General features: G+C 40.6%; 1 protein-coding gene across 1 annotated transcript in view; it reads left to right on the top strand.

The window, feature by feature from the left end:
* WIF1 (WNT inhibitory factor 1) overlaps positions 1-21,831 on the top strand; it is a 37,798-nt gene extending 15,967 nt beyond the window's left edge. Inside the window, exons 3-10 of the mRNA XM_071423498.1 lie at positions 1,958-2,066; positions 7,845-7,985; positions 11,069-11,164; positions 12,713-12,808; positions 14,140-14,235; positions 17,992-18,087; positions 18,677-18,772; positions 20,996-21,831. Coding sequence (XP_071279599.1) covers positions 1,958-2,066; positions 7,845-7,985; positions 11,069-11,164; positions 12,713-12,808; positions 14,140-14,235; positions 17,992-18,087; positions 18,677-18,772; positions 20,996-21,117 — 852 coding nt within the window. The 3' untranslated portion in view covers positions 21,118-21,831. The remainder of the gene's footprint in view (positions 1-1,957; positions 2,067-7,844; positions 7,986-11,068; positions 11,165-12,712; positions 12,809-14,139; positions 14,236-17,991; positions 18,088-18,676; positions 18,773-20,995) is intronic.
* Positions 21,832-22,541: the final 710 nt, after the last annotated feature.

Genomic DNA, 22,541 nt, shown 5'->3' on the forward strand with positions numbered 1-22,541 from the left:
ATTTGGACTAGTTACCAGTTGTTGTTTACTAGAATAGTAAGAACATAATGTTTTAATATCCCAGGTCATAACTCATTATGACCTGGTTTAGATACGACCAAACATCAAAGCTAACCAATGAGAAACAGACAGTGGAGCCTTGACTCACTCACTGCACTATTCTATAGATGTGTGGAGACACACAATTATTTTTCTGAACCAAAGTTTTATTTGAAAACAAAAATGTTCACAATCTGACTTTATGGCCTTTTTTCATATTTTGGCATGGTATATTGTATTGGAAAAAAAATGTTTTTAATTAAAAGCAGCATTTTGAACATTACCCCAGACTTCATTTTTCATCTCTGGTTTTACTGTTTCTCTCCATGTCCTGTCTCCCTCACACATTTACTCCATGTGTTTAACCCCTACTTAAAACCTTTCATTGTTTCCTGCCCTATTGTTTTGCAAGTCCTCTGTGCCTACGCAACACCCTCTGAAGATTGTCCATGTAGAGTGCAGCCCCTCATGCCATCTCCTCTCTGTTGTGGGGTGTCCTTACTGTCCCTACAGAGCAAGTGGATGTAATGCTAGGGCTGATCAGGAATTTCCTAACAACCATTCTATCCAGGTCATAAGTGCTTTTCTGGTGTTATCAGTCCTTCTTGTACTAGGGAACTAGGATATTACAGAAGAAAAAGGACCTTGTTCTGGCTAAGGATATGGACAAACATCTTACAGACATAAGCAAGCTATCATTTACCAGCCCAAGTTTTGGCTTTAATCTCTCTTTGCTGCACTGTTTTATCTAAAAAGTAGACAGAACAATACCATCTACTGTCAGTGAGCAGATGGAAACACATTTTTGCCAGTACCCATGCTAAGGTCTCAAGCACTTACCTGAGACCAGCAGATAGAATTACCTGTAATCCCTTGTATGCTTCATGGTAAATGAGATGCCACAATTTAACGTAGAAGTTTCATTTCCACTTGCTCTGCACACCAGCAGTTGTGCTACTGACAGTAGTGGAAGCCTTTAGTGACTGGCTAAGGTGCATACATCTCAGCTGTATGTGGTGTGTAGAGCCACATTGCAGACACATGATGGCACTTTGCATCAAATGTGAAGAAATCTTGAACAGATGACCCAACAGAGAGGCCAGGCTCCCATGGACAAAAGTACCAGAGCCTGCAATCCGTGCCACAATGCAGGTGCTTACTGGGGGTAGCATTAAGGTAGTGGAAAGTAGTTTTTAAATCATGCCAACACTTTCTAGGGATCGCCAAAACAGGTCATTGATGTTGCAGTTAATGAGTGACATGAAGCCAGCTTGGTAGGAGAGCTCTCAGCTCCACCCTTGGAACAAGGTAATGGAGTGGGGTTGAACAAGGCAGTGTCAGAGCTGTAAACAAGATATGTGTCCTGTTGTGGTGCCCCAGCAGTGTGGCTGCTCACTGCCTGGCACTGTTTGCCCAAGGCAACTGGGCAGACCAGCCAAGAGCAAGCCTGGATAATCTCATGCCACACTTGTATGTGCCCATGCCCTTGAAACTGCACTCATAGTACAGGAAGGTCATCGAGGCTCACCAGTCAGTTCCAGGAGGATTCTGCCCAAAAAACAGCTTTAAAAATGAGTTTAGTGTTCAGATATTTTTGTTGTCTGCCAGATGAATGGTGTAGGTTGTAAAAAGCATCTTCTCTGTATAACTATATATTTCTCCACTATATGCATGACATTTTCCTTGCTGATATGCTGCATGGTGATTACTGTGTATGGTCACTCGCAATCTATGAAATAAGAGGAAATTGTCTGAAAATTTTGCTTAGATGAAGAAGCACTTAGGGAAATTATAGAAACTAATCCAGTAAATGGCATCATGAAAAGTGTAGTAGTTCTGCTATAGTTTATGCGCTCAATAATTTGCTTCTGTGAATACGATTAAAATAAATATAGATTTTTAATTTATTTTGTTGTAGGCTGAGTACTACTATGAATTCCTGTCTTTGCACTCTTTGGATAAAGGCATAATGGCTGATCCAACTATAAATATCCCCCTGCTTGGAACAGTTCCTCATAAAGCATCAGGTTTGTACTGTTGATATTATAAATTTTGTTTCTGTAAAATATATTCTACAGCCAGTAAAGTCTAAATATTTCATTACGAATTGTTGTTCTGAAGTTTATTGCCTAAAGCAATGCTTGCCACAGCGCTTGGCACTGAACAGTTTGTAATTGCCTTGCCTAAGTACAGCAGCATATTTTGTCTGAGTCAAGACGCATGAAGCTTTTATGTGTGGGTAAATCAGCAGAAACTTGTACAAAATTGTTGCATAAAATTCACAAATGCTATTACTTAGTTGTACAACTTTTGGAAAACAAATTCTTTGATCACTATTGGAAAAGTTATCAAATTATTCTGTTTCTCAGAATTTGCAGTTTGTGGATGTTCTGCTTTCATTTAGGGTCATCAGGCATTCAGCTCAAAGACACAAGTTCTAGTTTAGGATATTATCATTTATTATTTATCCCTTAGTTGTGCATTCTTAATCCTTCACTGGAATTTACAACTCCACAGCAGAGCCCAAGCCAATGCAAATGCTCCAGAAATACCATGGTGTGTAGTGAGCTGATTTGAGTGAAAAAGCTTTCCATGAAAGATTATTGAATCCAGTTAGCTCTGAAGGGGATGAATAACAGTTTATGTGATCTGTTTCAGGTTCATACATGGTAGCCTCTGGTAGGAAGGCAGAAATTTGTATCTTGATGACAGCAGTGTCTTAGTGATTACTGTTTCCTAAATTGCCTTAGCCAACCTATGGGATAAATGTGGGAAAGAAATGAATAATAAAACTGGAGGATTGGACTGCAAATATACATGTTTTCATCTCTGATGAGTCTTTACTCCTTCTCTCTTTTTCAGTCGATAAATTCTGAAAGTCTGTGTATAATATTCTCCATTTTCAGCTTGTGGTAGATTGGCATTGAAGTAATGTTTCAATGCAGCTTTTTGCTATGACACCTGGAATTTAGCATGAATGATTGGTCTCTCCATTCAGTGTGGATTGAAGGAGTGGTACTGAAAATAGATTTGGGTGAAAGATGGTATGATATTTGTGCCACAACTGCTGCAATTGAATTGGTTCCAAGCCCAATGAATGTCAAATAAAGATACTTAAAAGCAACCTAAAAGTCATAGAGGCCAAGTTCTTGTTAAACATTACTTACATCTCCATATAACGCAGGTGAGATTCGTGAAAAGCACTCTGCTGCACTCAGCATTTTCTAATATAACCTAGTTTCTCCCTTTATTTTTAACTATCTAGAAAGGATAGACCAAAATGACTCCTTTCTGACTGTGTTTAATCTAAACAGTTTAACCAAAATGACTCCTTTCTGACTTAATCTAAAAGTGCAGGGAGGGCAGACATGAGAGCTCACAGCTGCAGCAGAAGGTCTGTTAACCATCATGATGGAGATCTTATTAAAGATACAAAAGACTTGTTCTGTTGGCAGCACTGGTACATCAGTTCAGGACTAATAGGGGCATGTCCATGGTGTTCCCTTGCATGGATCATGTGCATACTGGGTGTATAGATAAGCAGTATTTCAGTCCTGTTTGGTGTTCTAGTGCTCAGTACCCATACAATATTTGAAGCATTTGCACTTTTAATGGTGAGACACTACTGCAATGGTGGGTTTTTTACACTCCCTGTTAGCTGGCCAAAATTAACTAAGTAGTCCTAGGTAAATACATGCTATCAAGGTAGTGGTTGTTTGCTACTTTGTAGTTATTGGTATAATTTAAATGTTGGCAAAACAGAGTTGGCAAATCTAGTCTAGTGTGCCTGGATCTACTGTGTTACCAAAGAATTTTTCTATACGTACAGATGCCATAAGAAATTCAACCACAAGCTTGTATTTAGTGACAAATCAGCAATCATGGTATTTTTTGAAAAAGTGTTTTACTCCAAAGAAAATTAATTGCCCTTACAGAGAGTTAAGGAGAAATAAAACGGGAAGAACAACTATAGTAAACATGAGCGTGGGAAACAAGAATGAGGATTAACAGATACCTTATTCAGAGGTAATTGAACCCAGTGGTTTTATAAAAATCAGTTGACTCTTGAAACTTTGAGGATATTTGTCTCCAAATAAGGCATATGAATGGCTTTATTGCTATAGGGCCTCTATAGCCTGTATTTGTCTTATGGCCAATGGTGGCCATAAGAAGACCTGTGGAAGAGCAAAAGGAGGACAAGCACATGTGATACTTCCATTTACCCTCTCAGCTTTTACTACTTTCAGCATGATTTCCTGTGTCTTAAGTGATCTGTCTACTTTGTATCCTATGAGTTATAGATCTCTCTTTTTAGTACTTTTCCAGACTGTCCTTGAGTCCATATCATCTTCTGTTGTCTCCAATCACCTTGGCAAGGAGTTCACTGCCATCCATTGCATGAAGATCCCCCTCCTGTTGTTTCAAGTCTGACTGCAACAGCTTTATCTGATGGGCACTGGTCCTTGCACTGGTAGAGACAATAGTCAATCTATCCTGTTCATCCTAGCCATGATTTTGTATACATCTATTATGTGTCCCCTGATTTTTCTTCTCTTTGCCAGACTTTGAAGAGTCACAGCCTACTCAATTGCTTCTCATTGGATGCAGACTTGTCCTTCTCTTAGCTTTCTCTAATTTGGTACATCCTGAGATGAGGTACCAAATTCTCCTTGGATTTAAGTGAGATTTAAATCACCTAGGTTCCTTAGACTTATTGAAAACCTATTGCCAAGTCCCAGAATTTGTAGCTGATTCAGTGCTCACAACATGATATTGCTACACCTAAACACATGTAAGATGTTAAGACTGGAGATGCTTTTCAGGGAGCTTAAAGAGCTAAGACTGCTCAGCTTGTGCAAAAGATATTTGGGAGGAGTGTGGATACCTGCCCAGTGAGAAGCAGCTGGCTGCTCATTTCTGACTGCAGGGAAAAGCCTATGTAGGTCCAGTGTTTCAATCTGAGGGTGGCGAGTTGAAAACAAAGTGAGTCATTTTGTGGCAGTGATTAACATCTTGAGCACCACACTCAGAGAGGTAAACACAGCTATAGGTGTGTGCCCAGAAGCAATGTAGTGGCCTGTGACTGAGATAGATCTGTGCCCCTGAGTGGCCCGAGCTGGCCACTGCTGTCCCTGTGTGACCCAGGCAGGACAGTGCTGGTGCAGGCTGGTGTGAGCAGGCTGCTGGCACAGCGCTGCTTCGTGCATTTCATCCAGCCCCACAGCCCACCAGCCAGGCTCAGAGACCTTCTCTCCCTGCCCACTGCTGGTGTTGAGACATTAAAATATAGGTGCTGAGCATCCAAACAGGCTGAAAATCTCTCCAAGCTCAGCAGCAGAAATCAGTGTCTCCACTGAGTGCAACACCATCTCTGCTCTTGCCTGCCGTGCTGGTAGAGTGGCAGTGGGCTGCAGGACTGTGTATGGGCTCCCACTCCTCTCCAGACCTTTCATGCCTGCTTTGGTTGAGATTGGTCTTCAGAGATGTTGCTTAAGCAATCCCAGTGGAGACTAAAGGTGGCTTTTGTTGTTGGCCTTGGCACACTTGCTTAGTGGGTAAGGTAATTGCTTGCAAACTTGAAGGGCTTGCAGATATCCAGGAGTTACTCTCAGCTGCTTCTACTGAAGAATTTAGAGAATTTCAGTTTCCTAAGCAGAGGGAAAAGGCATGACCTCCCAGACAAAAGATATTAAACCTGCATTCTCTGCATCCTAGGAGAGCATTCTAATTACTACCTAAAATTAAATTAGGTTTAAGTCACTAGATTTCCTTAGGTTAGTTTTCAAATTTGTTAAACTTTCCTTGTTCTATTAGAGCCATATGCTCTGCAGCCCTGGATACAAGTGCTCCAGAGGATACAGAAATATCTATGTGCAGGAGAGGCTGTTTTCTGGCCTGGTTTTGGGAGGATGGTTAACAGAAAGAGGTCCATATCTGTGATTCCTTCTCCTTGTTTCTAGCCAGTGATGGAAAAATGTAGACTGCATCCTGAATTAGGGAAGCAGGGACCACAGCTGAGGTTTGCCCTACTGTGGCCCTGCTCAGCACCGTGGTGGGCCACAGGGGCTCATGGCCGATTTTCTGATGCAAGGGACTTCCCTCTGTGCTTTGGTTTGACTGTGGTGCTGTTGGTGGCTGCTTAGCATCAAACAGGCATAAAAATGCAAAGATTCAGGAAGAGCTTGGGGGCTTTATTTCAACTCTGAACCACCACAGAGTTCAGCCAGGATCCAGGTGGTTTTTGCTCACAGGAGGGTCCTTTACTGCATATCTGTGTGCCTGTTCAGACACATGATTAAGTCCAAAAATTCCAGAGTGGGCAGTGCTGGAATAAAAGGTTTATGATCTGTGGCCTTGGACTCTAGTGATGCATTGCTGGATTTTTCCCTAGGCATTTAAACCACAGCCAGATCTCAGGGGAGTTCAGGGGTTGCTACCAATTCAATGAAATCTAGATACAGCTATAGTGCTGTCATTAACAGTCTGCCACATCTTCCTCCCCATTGCAATTTGTTCAAATAAAGCACATCCTAATCCAAGCATTGATGCTATGAGGAGATTACTACAGTTTAAGAAGGTTACAGAATTTAAAATGTATTTTTTAAGTAATAAACTGTGTTTCCTTCTTGCCACCTGGTTACATGGTTTTGGTCCTTGTAAAGGTTGGTGCAAAAGCCCTTCCACTATGTAATTACTTCAGAATGAGAACTGCAAGGCACCTTTCTATTTGTAGGACTTACCAGAGGCAGAATAGGTTTTAGCAATAAATTATTCTGTATTTTACCAAGGCACCAAATAACAAAAATGACCAAATTATGGCTTGCAAAATGTTTATAGCAAGCAATCTAAAACAACCCAAATGTAGGGCTTTTAGCTCTGTATTTTATTAGGAAATCTCAGGCCAGCTTTAGAAGAAAAAATAAACAATTTCTATTAGTTGGATTTGACTTATCAGGCAGCTAAGAAGAGCCAATTTTGAAGAAAAGAGATAAAATCATTTCATCTCAAGATTATTTAAGATCTCTTGTGACAATCACAACAGAGAATTCCACAGTTCTGAGATACTGGGCTTACTTCAGCATTAAAATACTCCAGATTTACTGGCCTTAATTAGTTGCTTAAACTCTTTGTATTTCAAAAGTGTTTGAATACTTTTCCTGGAAAAGTAATGTCCAAATGTCACTATTCTCAACTAGCTCTGTCAGAGTGGGGTGTCTATGTCTTCTTTTTAAAAACTGCACCCATGGTCATACTTATCAAGTGTACCATTTGTCAGCACTATATGGAGTAAGTTTTGGTTAGCTCAGTATCTCATTTAGGTAATATTTGCAATATCCAAATGAGAAAAACTTATCTAAAGTAACTTTTCCCCGAAATATATGTTTTTACAGAAGTCATTTGACAGCACAGAAAATTTAGACTCAGAAGTGAGCAATTGAACTCAGAAAATTTAAAGTAGGCTTCCAGCATGTTTTGATATAGCCTTAGATACCTCCACATGATTAATTTCCTCATCTGCAAGAAAATATGGTTGTGTTAAGATCACTATAGTCTGTGCTATAGACTCTTGGGGTTATTTCAGCAAATGAACATAAACTCTTCTCCTGACCTGCTTTACTTCTAATCCTAGAGCCTCTGAATAAAGGGATCTGTGTTACATTGTTTCATCAATGGCACTCCTCCAAAGTTTAGCTACATCTATAACTTGGTTTTTTTTTTTTTTTTAGTATTGCAATGTATGCTTTTGTATGTATGTGTATATGTGCATGTAAATATAAGTGTTATTGGTATTATTATCCTTTTAGTTGTTCAGATTGGATTTCCTTGCCTTGGAAAACAAGATGGGGTCGCTGCATTTGAAGTGAACGTGATCATAATGAATTCCGAAGGCAATATTATTCTCCAGACCCCTCAGAACGCCATCTTCTTTAAAACCTGTCAGCAAGGTAACACTGAAGAAAACATGCTGGAATGCTGTTAGATCTGGTCACCTAACTGTCTTATGTTTCATTTAGGATAAGAGCTAGAGAGGATGGAAGTAAAGCAGTCACACAATGTGAAGCAATGATGGTGAATTCCAGGCTTTCTGTCTCTGTGTGCTCTTTGTTGATCATTTACTACGTGTTTACTGAGCCTTTTCTTACAGAACTCCCCTAGCACACTGGGTTGGAGACATTTCTCCCTCCTGCTGTTCACTGCTCATCACATTAACAGCAGTAGGATGTTAATTGAAGACATTGATAGAGATGTATCATATGAAAAGCCCCTACTAGCATGCACTTCAAGGTGCTTGGAGAAGAGCTAGCTCTGTGAAAGGCTGAGGTTAACTTTTCCAGAAATGGCACATCATGTGGGGAACTGCCCTCCTGGGAACTACAGTGGGGACACTGGGGACAATTAATGCTGTCAGTGCCTCAGTTCCTGCTTGGTGTCATTAGTTCCCTAAATCTCAAACTTGCACATCCAAACTGAATACAAAAATCTTAAATCAGAAAATTTCTGCAAAACTTGGCTTTACCTTCTCTGTAGCTCAGGTGCAACCTCTTGGCTTTTGATACAGGTAAAATGGTGGAAGCTGCTGTTCAGTACTTCCAGTTATCAAGCAGTAAGCACACAGAGGACATGCTGGTAGGAGAAAAGCCATGAAGTTTTTGCAGTTTTTGCTTGGAAAGGAGAGCACTTGTTCAATCAACTGATCTATGAACCATAATCACTATGTAATAAGACTTTCCGAATTAATTTGATACACCACAAACGACTATAATTATCACTTTAAGCTGAGGCTATGGAAATTGAAAAATCAGTGTCCAAGACAAGATAATTATCCCATATCATGTGCAATTGTATCAAATTAACTCATGACAGGGCTGATGTACAAAGAACAAGATTTTTTCCTTCCCCTATTAAATCTTCGTTCACGGTCCCACATTTTCTTCTCTGCACTATTTTCTCTGAGATAATTGGTTGTAGTGTGGCTTCAAAGAGTGAGCAGTGGGAGCCAGAGCTGTTTATTCTTTGAAACCTCACTATGCCCAAATAGCAAAGCTGCTTGTCCCCTTTGAAGCCTTCCTGCTGCCAATTAGCCCAGGGAAAGTGGAGGAGGGGGAGAAGTGGACAGAGAAACAGAAAGAAAAATTGAGGCTTTAAATACACAAAAACAATCATATCTCATGTATGAAGTTGTGTGTCTGGTGTAAATACAACATAAAACTTTTCCTCTCTTTTTATTTTCAGTTCAGCTCAAAAATACTGAACTTAAAGTTTGGAAATAGCATTGGGGTATTCTAATAGGGAGAGTAGAGTTACAGTTATATTTTGGAAAAGACTGGCTTAAAGAGGAAGGGCTCCAAACTCAGTTTAGTCATAGCAGTCATCCAAGTTATAATTTCTGTGTTATTATTTGTTGTTATCATTTTTATACAAGTTGTAATATCTAACAATTTAGCAGTATTGCATCATATGAACTCTCAGGAAACCTGGGGTTGATTATTGTCCCAGTTCTTTGTTCATGGAGCCAGCTGAGAGACAGAAGGAAGATTTCCCAAACTTTAGAGACATGCCAAGGAGGAGCTTTCTCACATCATCTCTTCCAGCCCATACTGGAATATGTTCAATTCCTGCCCTGTGTCTAGTAAGGTGGAAACAGCAGTGTTTTAGGACAGATGCTGAGAAAGATAAGAATCTCTAGAGTGGTTGGTGTTAGAGTAGGTGTGAGCTTCCTTCCTCTGAAAGATATCATACATGGTGAAGAGCTCCTGTCAGGGCCCTAGCCACTGTTTCTGGTTATTCTAGGCCATACAAAAAGGTCCCAGCCGAGGAAGTGACGGGAGCAAGGGAGCAATTTTGTGGATAAGAGAGTATTTCTTGTGGCTAACAGGTGGTCACAAAGAAAAAGGATATGTTTTCCTATTTTTCTGCTTGAAATGGTATGCATTTAAGCATGCATTTTTTGGTAATGAATAGCAGTTCTGCATTTGAGTACAAAGAGAGAAGCATTTACAGAAAAAGTCCTAGAATACAGTGTTAGAACACAGCAGGACCAAAAATCCTTTACTACAACTACTATGGCTGCAAACAGCTTTACTTTTAAGGCATATCATTTTACCTCAGAGGTTTTGAACCTTCTCACTTGGAATGTCACACAACAGAGCATCAAGATGAGGAGGTTGTGCCGACTACTGCTCTCTACTGATGCTGAGTTTTTCTGAAGGGAATAGGCAGTCTCTCCTGCCTAATTCTCCATGAGGGATCTGGGAAGGCATTTTTGTATAATTGTTTTTCTACCCAGCAGGCCTTTTTGATGGTGTTCCACAGGGTTTTGATTTAGTTTGCCTTCTTGTTTGATGGACTCTGGTGTTTTGAGGATAGTGGTGGCACCCAGAAGTATCTCTCATCCTTGTATCATCCTGCTGGTGTTGCCAAATGCTTTTACGTATTTGATCAATAATTGAGATATGAATGAGAGCTGATGATGATGCAGAACTGTTGGGCAGGACTGCTTTCATCTTCCTTTCTGGCCTTCTTCCATTTAGCCTTGATGCTCACTCTTTCATGTGAACACAGATTTCATCATTGTCACCTCAGTGGTAATTAATGCAATGCAAGTTGCAGTGATGTCTACTTCAGGCTGCAGAAATCGAAACTGGCCCTGCACACTAAGGGTAGGTCTAACCAGCCACGCAAGTTCTGCACTAAGCTGCCTGATCACTTCCACACAGAAAATAAAGTACTGTATTGAGCAGAGCATCCACATTGCTCATGCACTTATAGAGCAATAGAGAGATGAAAATGCAGAGTCCACCAACAAGTGCAGCACCCATGTGAACATGTGATGGAACATCTATTTGTAGACTACTGAAAGAGAAACCAATTTATGTTGAAGAAATCTTAGCTGAATTTCCATTTCTTCAGTGTTTGTCTGCTAGCAAATATTTTAACTCTTGTGTCAAATATATCAATCCTATTGAGATCTGGCTGGCAGCTGAAGTACATAACATTTTAATTAAGATTGTTGTTATATTTTATGAAGCGGAATGTCCAGGAGGATGCAGAAATGGAGGGGTTTGCAACGAAAGACATGTCTGTGAATGCCCTGATGGATTTTATGGGCCTCATTGTGAAAAAGGTAATTTAATAAAAAAATCTCAACTGTCTTCTTTACCACAATCTCAGGAAAACTGCACTGTAGGCTCTCCTAAAATTAAGAATGGCCTATTCTGAAGATTTCATATATTTTGAGTTCAAATACATAAGAGAATTGTTATTATCATCCATGGTCTAGTGGAAATACGAATTGCTTCGTATGAAAAATAATTTCACAAATTACTTTTAACAAAAACTGATGCAATAGTTAAGTGATCCCTAATCACAGGGAATCCATCTGACATGAAGATGGATTCTTCTGCTGATGAGGACTAGCTGTGAAACAAAGAACAGCGCTTTATTGCTCTGCATTTGTTTATTTGCAGATAAGGTCAGATTTGTAAGCAGGCTGAAAACAAAAATGGGAAGATGAAGGGAAGGTTCTCTTTCTCTTCCATGAGTGGATAATAGCCCAAACCAACATTTCCAGGAGTGATGAACCAAGAAACTGGTGTGACTTGGCAAGGAAACTAGATCTTCTTCCTATCCCTCCCTTCCTTTTCCCAGTGTCAGTCCCTCCCCAGGGCGACTGGAGACGCCCATGCCCATGAGCATCCTACGCCAATACAATCATTCACTCCCAGATACTCTGGCTACATCAAAAATATTAAATAAAAGGATCAAGGACTGTTCTCTGGCCTGGAGAGCAACTGGCACAGCTTACATTCATATATTTAATAAACTCTTACCTTCCAACAAACCCATTACAAACTCACTCCTAGGAGGAGCCTGTGGTCACTACTCATCCCAGGACCATGGCCAGGAGGATTTGCTGGTCAGCTGGGACAAAGCCAAGCCACCAACAGTTTCACAATATGATTGCACAAGGCCATTTGGCCCCGTGCCTGGGTGCTGTTTAACTCACCAACATGGACCCGACCTCGCTGCATGTACCAATTGTGGGCAACCACAAAGTGAAGCATTGCCCCCTAACATGCCTCCCTGAAGAGCCTTTTGGGGTGGCCACAAGGCAGAGAGGTCTTGGAAGAGCACAGGGGCTCCAGAGGAGATTCACTGGGAGCATGCAGGACAGTTTGGCTGCGCAGCAGTCTTACCTAGCCAAAATTAGGTAGCCATGCTTATGCTCAGGTCTGCAGGAGTAGGGAAGGTTCACTGAGTTACTGACCCCTCTGAGATAGTCCTGCCTGCACAACTGTGGAACCAGAATACAGTTGTAGAGAGCACTTGTCTGGGGGGATTTTAAATATCCAGAGTGTGTAGGTGTATGTGGGTACTTTGCTCTCCCCTGTCTGGTATTAAACTATACAAGAGGCAATTTCTGCTTACATATGGAGTCAATGAACTTCAATTAGCCTACAATTTTTAGTAGCACTATACAGAAATTGTGAGATACAAACCAAAGATATAATAGATTTAACCCCTTACCAGAGGCACTTTATTTTGACTTAGAACAATAAGCAGAAGGAAAAGTAGCTTAAGGAGTCAATGAGCATGTATTTAAATACCAGGAAGGTATTGACATTTGGACATTGCCATCAGCAATGCTTTTTCTGCTCTCTCCACTCCTCAGCACTGTGTGTTCCTCGCTGCATGAACGGCGGGCTCTGCATCACACCCGGCCTCTGCATCTGCCCCCCGGGCTTCTACGGCATCAACTGCGACAAAGGTAAACGCCCACCGGAGCCCCGGCTCTGCGCGCAGCAGCCGCTCTTTACTCACCTGCGCCAGGTTCCCTCGAGAAGGGCATTTTGGAATGTCAGGCAAGCAATAACTAAATAAGTTTTAAAAATATTGTGGTTCTTAAAATAGATGCTGTAGCACAGGCTGGCAGCTGCTGGAAGAACGTAGGAAGTTGCAAGTATCCATACACCCCAGCTCTGTGAAGGGTTGTTGGGATACTCATTTCAGTCGATCCACTGAAAACTGATCTTAACACAAAAATCACTTCTATTTCTGGGGTGAGAAAAAAAAAATTACAAGAAAAAAAATCTCTATTTGAGCTCTAGTTTCCTGTAGTAAAATTAATTTTACTAATTATTTAGTACATTAATGTGCTGCATCTGGACACATGAAAAAAATATGCAAGCTGTTCATTTTTTGTTGCTGCATTGGGATTCATGAAGGGTAAAACCAGCAATCAGTTGTTCAGAACAGTAATTTGGAGCAGCCTAAGCTACCATGTAGAAAGAACCAAGTACTTTCCTGCAGAAATGTAACTGACCTGCTCATGGCAAAATGTCGTACTCCATTTGTCATTGCAGGTCTATATGAGGTAAGACTGAATGCAAAAGGTCCTAGAGGCCTTTTCAGCAAAATAGTGGGAACCTTCCTATTTCTTTACACAAACTGTTGGTGTCAAAGCCCACACAACTTCTATCTAGTCTTTGAACAGACTTTCGCCACATTTAGAAAATGCTTCAAATGTGGGCTTTAATTAAATGCTCCTGATGTCTTGAAGGATTAACGTGAATCCCAGCAGTTTGGTGAAAAGTCACATCTAACACAATGTAAGTTATTTGGCAGCTGAAAGTCAGAGCATTTGCATCTATGTCACCACACAGAAAAACTCACAGAGGTTTCTTTTCAGTCAAAGGATTACTTAAGAACTGTAGTGAAGTATCCTCTTGTAGAAGTAGCTTCCAGTCCTAGGCTGTGCTCCTTTTATCAGACACTGGCAGTTTCAATAGCAATAGTGCCTTAATCCTTCAATGAGCTTAATGTGTGAGGGTTGATAAAGATGTAGCACAGACTGTCCTCAGAGAGCTCACTGCTGTATTGTTCACTTGTCTCATTCTATATTGCCTTGTGTGTGTCCATGTAAAGCATTATGTAGGAATAACTGCATTTCAGTCTTACTTTGTAAACCAGATGAAAAGAGGTTAATCCTGCTTTTACAACCTACTCAATGTTTATTTATGATGAACAGCAGAGAACATTAAGTCCAAGTTAGTTCTAGTTCATATTAACTAATTAGTTAATTCTTTTTATTTGTTTCAGCAAACTGTACAACAACCTGTTTCAATGGAGGGACATGTTTCTATCTGGGAAAATGCATTTGTCCTTCAGGCTATGAGGGAGACCAATGTGAAATTAGTGAGTAGCATCCCTGTGTACTTGTTTTCATTTACAGCTTCTTCTACTGTCAATGCCTGAATGGTAACATGTGAGCTGCCTCTGCTGGGCGCAGAGCAAGGGTCTCACTCAGAAGTTTGGGACCCTCTGAGTCAGATGCCACATGCCTCCAAATGAGTTTCCTACTCAGAAGTTTGATTCATTGCTGGACCATCTCATCCCCTGCCCTGTTCTGTTTCCACTAGTAACCAGGCTTGGTAACAATCCTCAAGCCATAAGTACGCAAGCAATGCCCTGTGGCAGACATGTGCTGCCATGCCAAACCTGTGGGGTGCATCTATTTTAAAACATTATGGCAAATCACACCTGGGCACAGCAGATTAAGTTTGAGCTGTCACCTCTGAAAGGGCTACTATAATTTGGGAATGAAAAGATTTGGGGCAAAAGGAGAACTAAACTGTAAGAGCTGAGAGCTTTCATGTAAAATGTAAAGTTACATTCACAAGGTAACTTGAGGATGTACAACCAGACCTCATTCTTCCTGGACTTGCAACTTCTAACAGGGCACTGTGCAGGAAAGCTTTCCCTGCTGTAAATAATCCCACCAATATTCCCCAGCATCTTCACAGAAGCATGGAGAGCAGTATTTCACCTAGGATATGTAAATGCTGATTTTTTAATATACATCAGTAGAAACAAGCTCTCCTCACAATTAGGAAATTTTTATCACTTTGGAAACACATGGAAATAAACTCTTAACTTGCTATCAGCCAATACACAAGTGAATTACTATGCAAAGAAAGTACACAGGTACAGTAAGACCTACATTTTGCTCAGTCTTTATGTGTAGATTAACAGTAGGTGTATGTAAATGTTGCACCATGTCTCTATGCATTACAAGGCATTTTGCAACTCCTTTTTACAGCATTAAAAATTCAGAGAAAAAGAAGCAACAAAGCTTTATTGTTTTTAAGGAAATGAAGATTGCCCACTGATATAAATTCAGATCATATACCACAAGAACAACAGTGTGGGTTTTCACTGGATTTACCTTTGCTTACATCAAGTTCAAATTTGACTATTTGGCAGAACCCCATTTCTTTCTTCAGTCCCCAAAATGTGAACATTGTTGACATTTTTTGGATGAAAATTAAAGTTTGATTCAGAGAGAAGCATGTATTTTATGTTTGCTGGTGGTTTTTTTTGAGGAGAATTCTTAGAACTCTTATTGCAGCATGTATAATTAAGGGCAGTCCATTTAATTGATCTGTCTGAGGAACTGAAGCTTGTATTTGTCTACTGCTACTTAGGATAAGTGCAACTGTTTTGATTTCCTGGAAAGGTTTACCTGTGAAGCTCAAATTACATTAATTAAAATACAGGCAGTAAACTAGCTTCTGTACAAAAGAAAAAAGAGCAAATTCAGATCGTGATAAACTGGGACAATGCCAATGAGAGCAAGGAAAGCGATGCACTTACTCTGGCTCTTGTAAAGCCAGGACTGCAATTGTTAGACTGTGATTGACAGCTGTCATCACCCCTGGGCACTGCACCAGCACAGCAGTGGAAGATTGCAAGACATCTAGACAAGGCTTAGAAACACCAGAGCAGAAACACAACTCAGTCCATTTTCTTAGATCCAGGGCCAGCTACATTTAATCATGGGATTCTTAAAATAATGAGGGGGAAAAACCTTTCAACAGGCAGAAAGCCATCTTCTGAAAATTGCAAGGTTTTGTTGTTTTGTTGGGGTTTTTTTAGAATTTGGTATAGGTTTTCAGTGCTTGTGTAATAATTGAATCCCTCTGTAAGACTCCTGGGAAGGGTACTGAACCCAGTCTACAAAACTAACAAGCATTCAAAGTCTTCCAGGTTTTTTCCTAATTAGTGTTTCACTTTGAATCCAGAGTTTTATTTTGGTTTGGATTCCTCTCCTACTTGTCACCAGCTGGTTTTGTTGTTTTTTCCATTTCTTAGTCAATAACAGAGAGAGTTACTACTCTTTCCTTTATTCTGTGACAATCTTAGTCCAAAGTTAATTGAGCTGTGCTGAGCCAAATGCTTGCCTGTTGCAACTTGGTGTGGAAGTTGGTGTCACATCTCTTGACCCATATCCTTCAGATTTGCTTAAAGAACTAGGAAAGTTCATTGATTTCTTTAGCATTGCTCTTTCTAACTGTTAATTACTTGGGATGCAAATGTTTGTAAATTAGAATGCCTAAAGTTTCCCTCCCCAAAGGCTCCTGCAGAGGAATTGTGCTTTTATAGAAACTCTCCTCAGCACAGTTTGTTCCATCAGCTGCTTATGAAACTTCTTTCAGGTTTATTAAAATAATTATGTAGAATAGGAATAAGTGTTTCCTTTATATTGACAATACACATGTATATCACAAAGGTCTGCAGGGGTTGAGGGCTAAGCAGGTGCTGCCTGTGATGTTGAGCTCCCAAGAGGACAGTCTGTGATCATGAAATGAGGTTTTCAGCACAGCAAGCTAGTGTTGATGCTTAAATTATGATGTGCAGGTCTCAGTTAATACCTTTCTTAAAAAAAAAAAAAAAAGAAAAGAAAAAGAAAATAAGGGGAAGTAAAAAGGAAAAGGAAAGGAATTAGTTTGCTGCCCCAGGTTCCAGTTTTTATTTGCTCAGAGATACAGGTAAATATTTGTGTTAAATCTAGGAAGGGTGCCTTTGTTTTCTCTTTTCTGAATGAAGAAGGAAGTCTAGTGGCATTAGAAAAGATAAAAAATGGGTTTGGACCACAATGAGAAAATCTGCATTGGTACATATGGGCACCAAGGTGGCAGAAAAGTGAGGATGCAGTTCCTGGTGGCTCAAGAGTGCCCAGAAAGTGACAGTGAACCTCCCTCAGCCTGGGAGTGACTGAGCTCATGGTCACTGTTCTTCCATTCTTAGAGAGAAGATTTAATCAGTTCAGAAATGCAGACAAATTCTAACAAGGCTGTCTGATGGTGGGACATTGGACGTTAAGTTTGAGGAAGGTCCCTGGTGTGTCATGCCCAGCATGAAAGAAAGAAATTGAGTGTGGTTCTCCACCAGGGGGGCCTCCTCAGTCCCAGGCAATCAGGGCCAAACAAGACTTCCTACAGCAACAACACCTGACCCAGCCTATGCCTTTGGCAAAGGCTGTTTGTGAAGGAAAGTAATTTCCAGACCAAGAGCCTGGAAAAATGTCTGCCAGTTCCGATTACTGTTAGCAAAGTTGCTCTGTTCTTTGCACACAGGAAAGAAGGCCATGTATTTTTAATGTGCTCTTCATTTCTGAGCTGCCATGTGGAACATCCCTCACTGCACCATCCACAGCACCACAGTGTTTCCAGACTGTGCTACAAGCTGAAGGGCCCAGCCAATCTATTTACTGTCTGCAAGTAGCAGCCATACCTGTCATTTCCTGAGTATCCTACTGCTCTCAGATGGCACTAGATTTTTTTTCTGCTGGGGTCCCTCGGGTTTGGATCCCACTCTTTGGAACTGCATGGTCTGGGCAGGGCTGCCTCCCCTGTAAAGGGTGAGGAGAGCAGAAGTCAGTACTGACCAAGGTCACACAGGCTTTGGCCATGCCAAATTATTGTCATATTCTCAAAGGAGAAGAACACTTATAAGTTGGAAGCACAGACCTGCAGCAGAGTCTTTCCTGATGGATCCATAGTGCACACTCTAACATCTGTTGAGTTTTCAGGTACAGGCAAGCTTGTCTGCCACTTGTCTCCAGTAGGCACAGGGGACTAAGACCATTGTTTCCATGTTTTCAATTTCTAGGTAAATGCCATCAGCCCTGTCGAAATGGAGGCAAATGTACTGGTAAGAACAAATGCAAGTGCTCCAAAGGCTACCAGGGAGACCTGTGTTCAAAGCGTGAGTACCAAAGCCACTCCCTCAGTCCCTGTGGGAACATCGAGCTCACTGTGCAGTATCTTTTTTACATAATGTCAGTGCTAATTGTTTGTTGACAAAGTAATTCAAGTTATTTTACTTTCTGGATGTACATCATAAACCAGAAAGATTTTCTTACAGAAGTGTCCTCACAGTCTCTTCTGTACTCTTGAGTTCTATAAAACAGCAGTGTGCCAGCTCAGCAATAGCAGTTTAGTACTAGAGAAATGCTTAATAAAATGTCAATGCTTTGCCCAGTTAAAATACAATGAGAACACTCCTGAATGGAGTGCTGGGGACAACTCTCCTTCTCTGGCTGGTTCTGATGGATGCTCAGCTCTGCTGTACAACGTGATTATCTTGCCAGGGGCTGAGCCAGAGCTTGCAGGTAAAGAGATGGGTGTGGACGGTTTCAGGGCTCTGACTGTACTCAGTGCAAAGGCATAGATTTACTTTGAGAGCCACAGCCTGTGCCAGGACCAGCTCATCATGTGAAACAGCAGGGAGAGCAAATGCGTGACTGTCTCTGGAAGAAATGTCATGAGAACAAGTGTGTGTTCACTTTCTGCAGCTGTCTGCGAACCCAGCTGTGGCCTGTACGGCACCTGTGTGGAGCCCAACAAATGCCAGTGCAAGGAAGGCTGGCACGGGAGACACTGCAATAAAAGTAAGTGAGAAACAAACCCTGAGAGTTGTATCTGAGGTGTTACACACCCAGTGCTATACAGAAATGACTGCCTCAAGAGCCTTTCCAGCATCATTAATGATACCACACTCCTTTTTCTCTAACCTTTAATCCAAGCAATAAAACAAAGGCTTTCAATACTCCATAATTTTACCTACTTAAAAAAAATTCATAATAATTTGAAAGTGTTTTATCATGACCATTTTTGTATTAGAAATTCCAGAATCTGGTATCAGTCAGAGGAGGACTTGCATGTCTTCCCACCATAGCATGGAAGGGATCTAATTTTTTCAATACTCCTCAGTAATATCAGCTAGCTTTGAAATCCTGGGTAGGTATTTTTAAAAATAAAACTCTGTCAGGTTTTAACACTACTTGAAACTTTGAAAAAATGTAATGTCCTTTGGAAATTTTGGAGAAATCTTGAAGAATTATGCAAGATCTGTTCTTAGCAACTTCACATTTTAATTCTCCTCTTCCCCATGTTCCACAGCATACAAAGTACATTGCCACAAAGCAAAGTTAAAGTTCTTGAAATAAATTTCTGTTGTGCTTTTTGGTCCATTTACCATCTATTGTAACTGATCATTTCACTGGGCTTAAAATGGTACTGTATAATTATTTGAAATACAACAGGATATATCCAGTAAGAATTTCAGATGTAAATTTATGTTTCATGTGCAACAATACTGTAACAGCAGATCTTCAATATGTGATCTTTATATACTCCCAAAAGATACTAATGTATATCACTGTTGGCTACCAATTCACATGTTGTGTTTTATGTGTCAATAATAAAAAAGTTTGCAGCTACAAAACCAATCAGCCATAAGGAATGTGAACCTTATGTTGCAGCATCCACTGAATGGTCACTTTTAATAAAACCTGTTGATGCATATGATTTTTGTCACATCAAAATGTATAGAATGAATACAGTATTTTCATTGAAAACTGAGTATTATCCAACTAAGATGGATTTTGCTGTGAAAATTTGGTTTGCTGTGCAAATTGGGAGTCTGCTTTTCTGTTGTTACCTAGTGGATTTGTGTTTAAGTATTCATGCTACTCTCTGAAGGAGAAATATCATTAATACAAGTTATGGTTAGAAAAAAGATATAAAGAAATGAACCACTACAAACTACAGTTTGTAACGTGGTATGAACTTTTTCTTCATGTCATACTCTTCCTATAAAGAACCCAGATAGCAAATGAAAACAAATACATACCTTAGGTGACCATCACCAAAGAAGTAATTACCTGTACAACAAAACCAAAGCTCACACCTGCCTTGTGATAAGAAGTCAATAGTCTCACATTATTGTAAACTCCAAGGTTTTCCTTCATTACTTGGAGTTTGGATACAGTCCTGCTGTGTTTAGTACTGCAAAACTCTCTGTATTCAGCAAAGAACCTGTGAAAGGGACATTTGGCAAAATTCACCCCCATTTTAAGTGTCCATTAATGTGCATGCACAGCAGTTCCCTCTTTTCAACTGAAACCAAACATCACTGGGTCTTGAGAGGAGACTTATAGTTAACTTGAGAGATTTGTTTCATATTCCATCAAATGAATGGCTCTTTGGTAAAGCTGTTTTCTTAAAAAAAGAAGTGGCTAAAAAATTGAACAGAGGACTCAGTTTTTCAAAGTAATTTCCATGAGCTTTAAGTAATGAGATGAGTAAATGAACCTATAAAGAATTACAACATAATACTTTGAATTCCATTTTTATTGTTCACTTTCATTTTCCACAACAAAGCAGCTCTACTAAGCCTGTTTCAGATGGCTTTTTTTTCCCCCCAGGTGTTTATGGTCACTGGCGTTCTTTTTCTTTGCACTCAGCTATAAACCAAAGCCCAGCTCAGGTAGCTGGTGCAAATTCTCCCCAGGGGGTTGCTTACACCCCACTCTAGAGCTGGCAGATCATCATGACTGTAACCCATCTGGCATGGGGGTTACAGATGTAAACCCCAGGCTGAGTGACAGCCTGGCTGTGCCGGGCTCCCTGGGCTCCCTGGCCAGGCCAAGCATCCGTCTGTCCAACAGGACTCCGTTCATCCTGAGGGGTAACAGACATGTGAGCACTTTTGTAAGGCAAAGCAAAGTCCTTTGTTCAAATGGGTAAGACAGTTTCCACTTGAAATATTAGCTGTGGATCACGAGCCCACTTCTGTGGATTCTTTTTTCTTGAACTGGATAATTTTCCAGGGTACGGAGCCAGCGGTCTGAGCGCCCTGAGGCCAGCAGGCAGCAAGCACAGGCAGCACACGCCTTCGCCAAAAAGGGCCGAGGAGAAGCATGTCCCACCCGAATCCAATTATATCTGGTGAGCTCCAACATCTGAAATGGTTCGTGTTACACAAAGTTCACAGCCTTCGTTAACCTCTCATGGATTGAATGTTAAAATGCTGTTCATTACAGTTAAGATTACTGGCTGGAATTTTATTAGCTTCATTATAAACCACTGAGCTGACACTTACTATTCCTTTTAAGTTTTATAAATAATTCTGTAGCATGATTATATAGGCTTCTTCTCTCAGTGCTTTGGATGGTGTTTTGTGCTACACTTCAGTTACAGCTAAACTTCCCCTTTATTGGTTATATAGCAAATATTATCCAAAAATTAAGTAACAATATTCAAGGAGAAAATCCTGTAGATGTTAACCCTGAATTATTTCAATGAGTACAGATGCTATTTGCCTAAGACAAAAGAAAGATGCATTTTGCAAATTTTTACAAATTGTGTATTTAGACTTTTCCATAAGAAAAACAAATACATAAATAAAAAGTTGCCTAATTTAAAAACTGAATAACTCAATTCAATGTTATTTTTGGCTTTACAGTTTTGTGTATTAAAAAGAAACTGCAGTGGTACCATTTAACCGGCATAATATATTGTAAACAAAGTAGAGCTATAATGTAAGAAGTTTCTGCATCAGCTTGAAGCAATATAATATATTGTAAACAGAACAGCTCTTATGTAATAAACTTTTTATACTGATTGTTATGTATAAAATAAAGACGCTGCTTTAGTTTTTTGAGTATTCCTCTGTGTGGCCTCCTGCGGTCTCATCAGCGCTGGCTTGGGATGATGGCTTTTCTAGGACACCCACATAAAACAGTGGCACTGTTGGGGTGGTCTCCCTCTGTCTTCTTTTAGCCCCACAGCTTGTCAAAATACTTCAGAAGAACAACTTCTTGTGCCTTGGCCAAGGAGGGGAAAACATGGGAGGCTGTGTGTTTCACTCCCTGTACTTGTCCTCCTTGTACCACGTCCTCCTGTCACCAGCACCACCAGCCAGCCATGTTGGTGTGCCCAGTTTGAGGCGCCTTAGGTGCAAAGAATATATGCTTCTTACAGCTTCTGCCCCAGCAGGTGATAGTCCAGCCCTGGCCATGTTCCCTGCTCAAGGGTGGTGGTCCTGTGTTGTGTTGGGCTCACGCTGTAGAAGGCTTTGGGTGCTGCTTTTTGCAACAGTCAATGGCCATGTGATTTGTAATTTCATGTGGCTTGGAAGCAGAAAACATGCACTGAAGAATAGTCAATATCCAATGAATTATTACTGACCCTTGCTATAGTGTATTTCTGGCAATCTTATTATTTGGGAGAAAAACAAAAAAAATGAATAAATAAAGTTGGAAGCATTGGAGCTAGGCTTTTCCCTCCACTGAGGCCAGAAAGAGGAGATGTGGGCAGGAAAGGTGCTCAGCCTCTGCCCACAGTCAGTGCTGTCCCAAAAGCACCCTATTCAGA

This window comes from Agelaius tricolor, unplaced genomic scaffold (assembly GCF_023055355.1).
Source record: "Agelaius tricolor isolate 1412-34295 unplaced genomic scaffold, bAgeTri1.0.p SCAF_3, whole genome shotgun sequence".
Lineage (NCBI taxonomy): Eukaryota > Metazoa > Chordata > Aves > Passeriformes > Icteridae > Agelaius > Agelaius tricolor.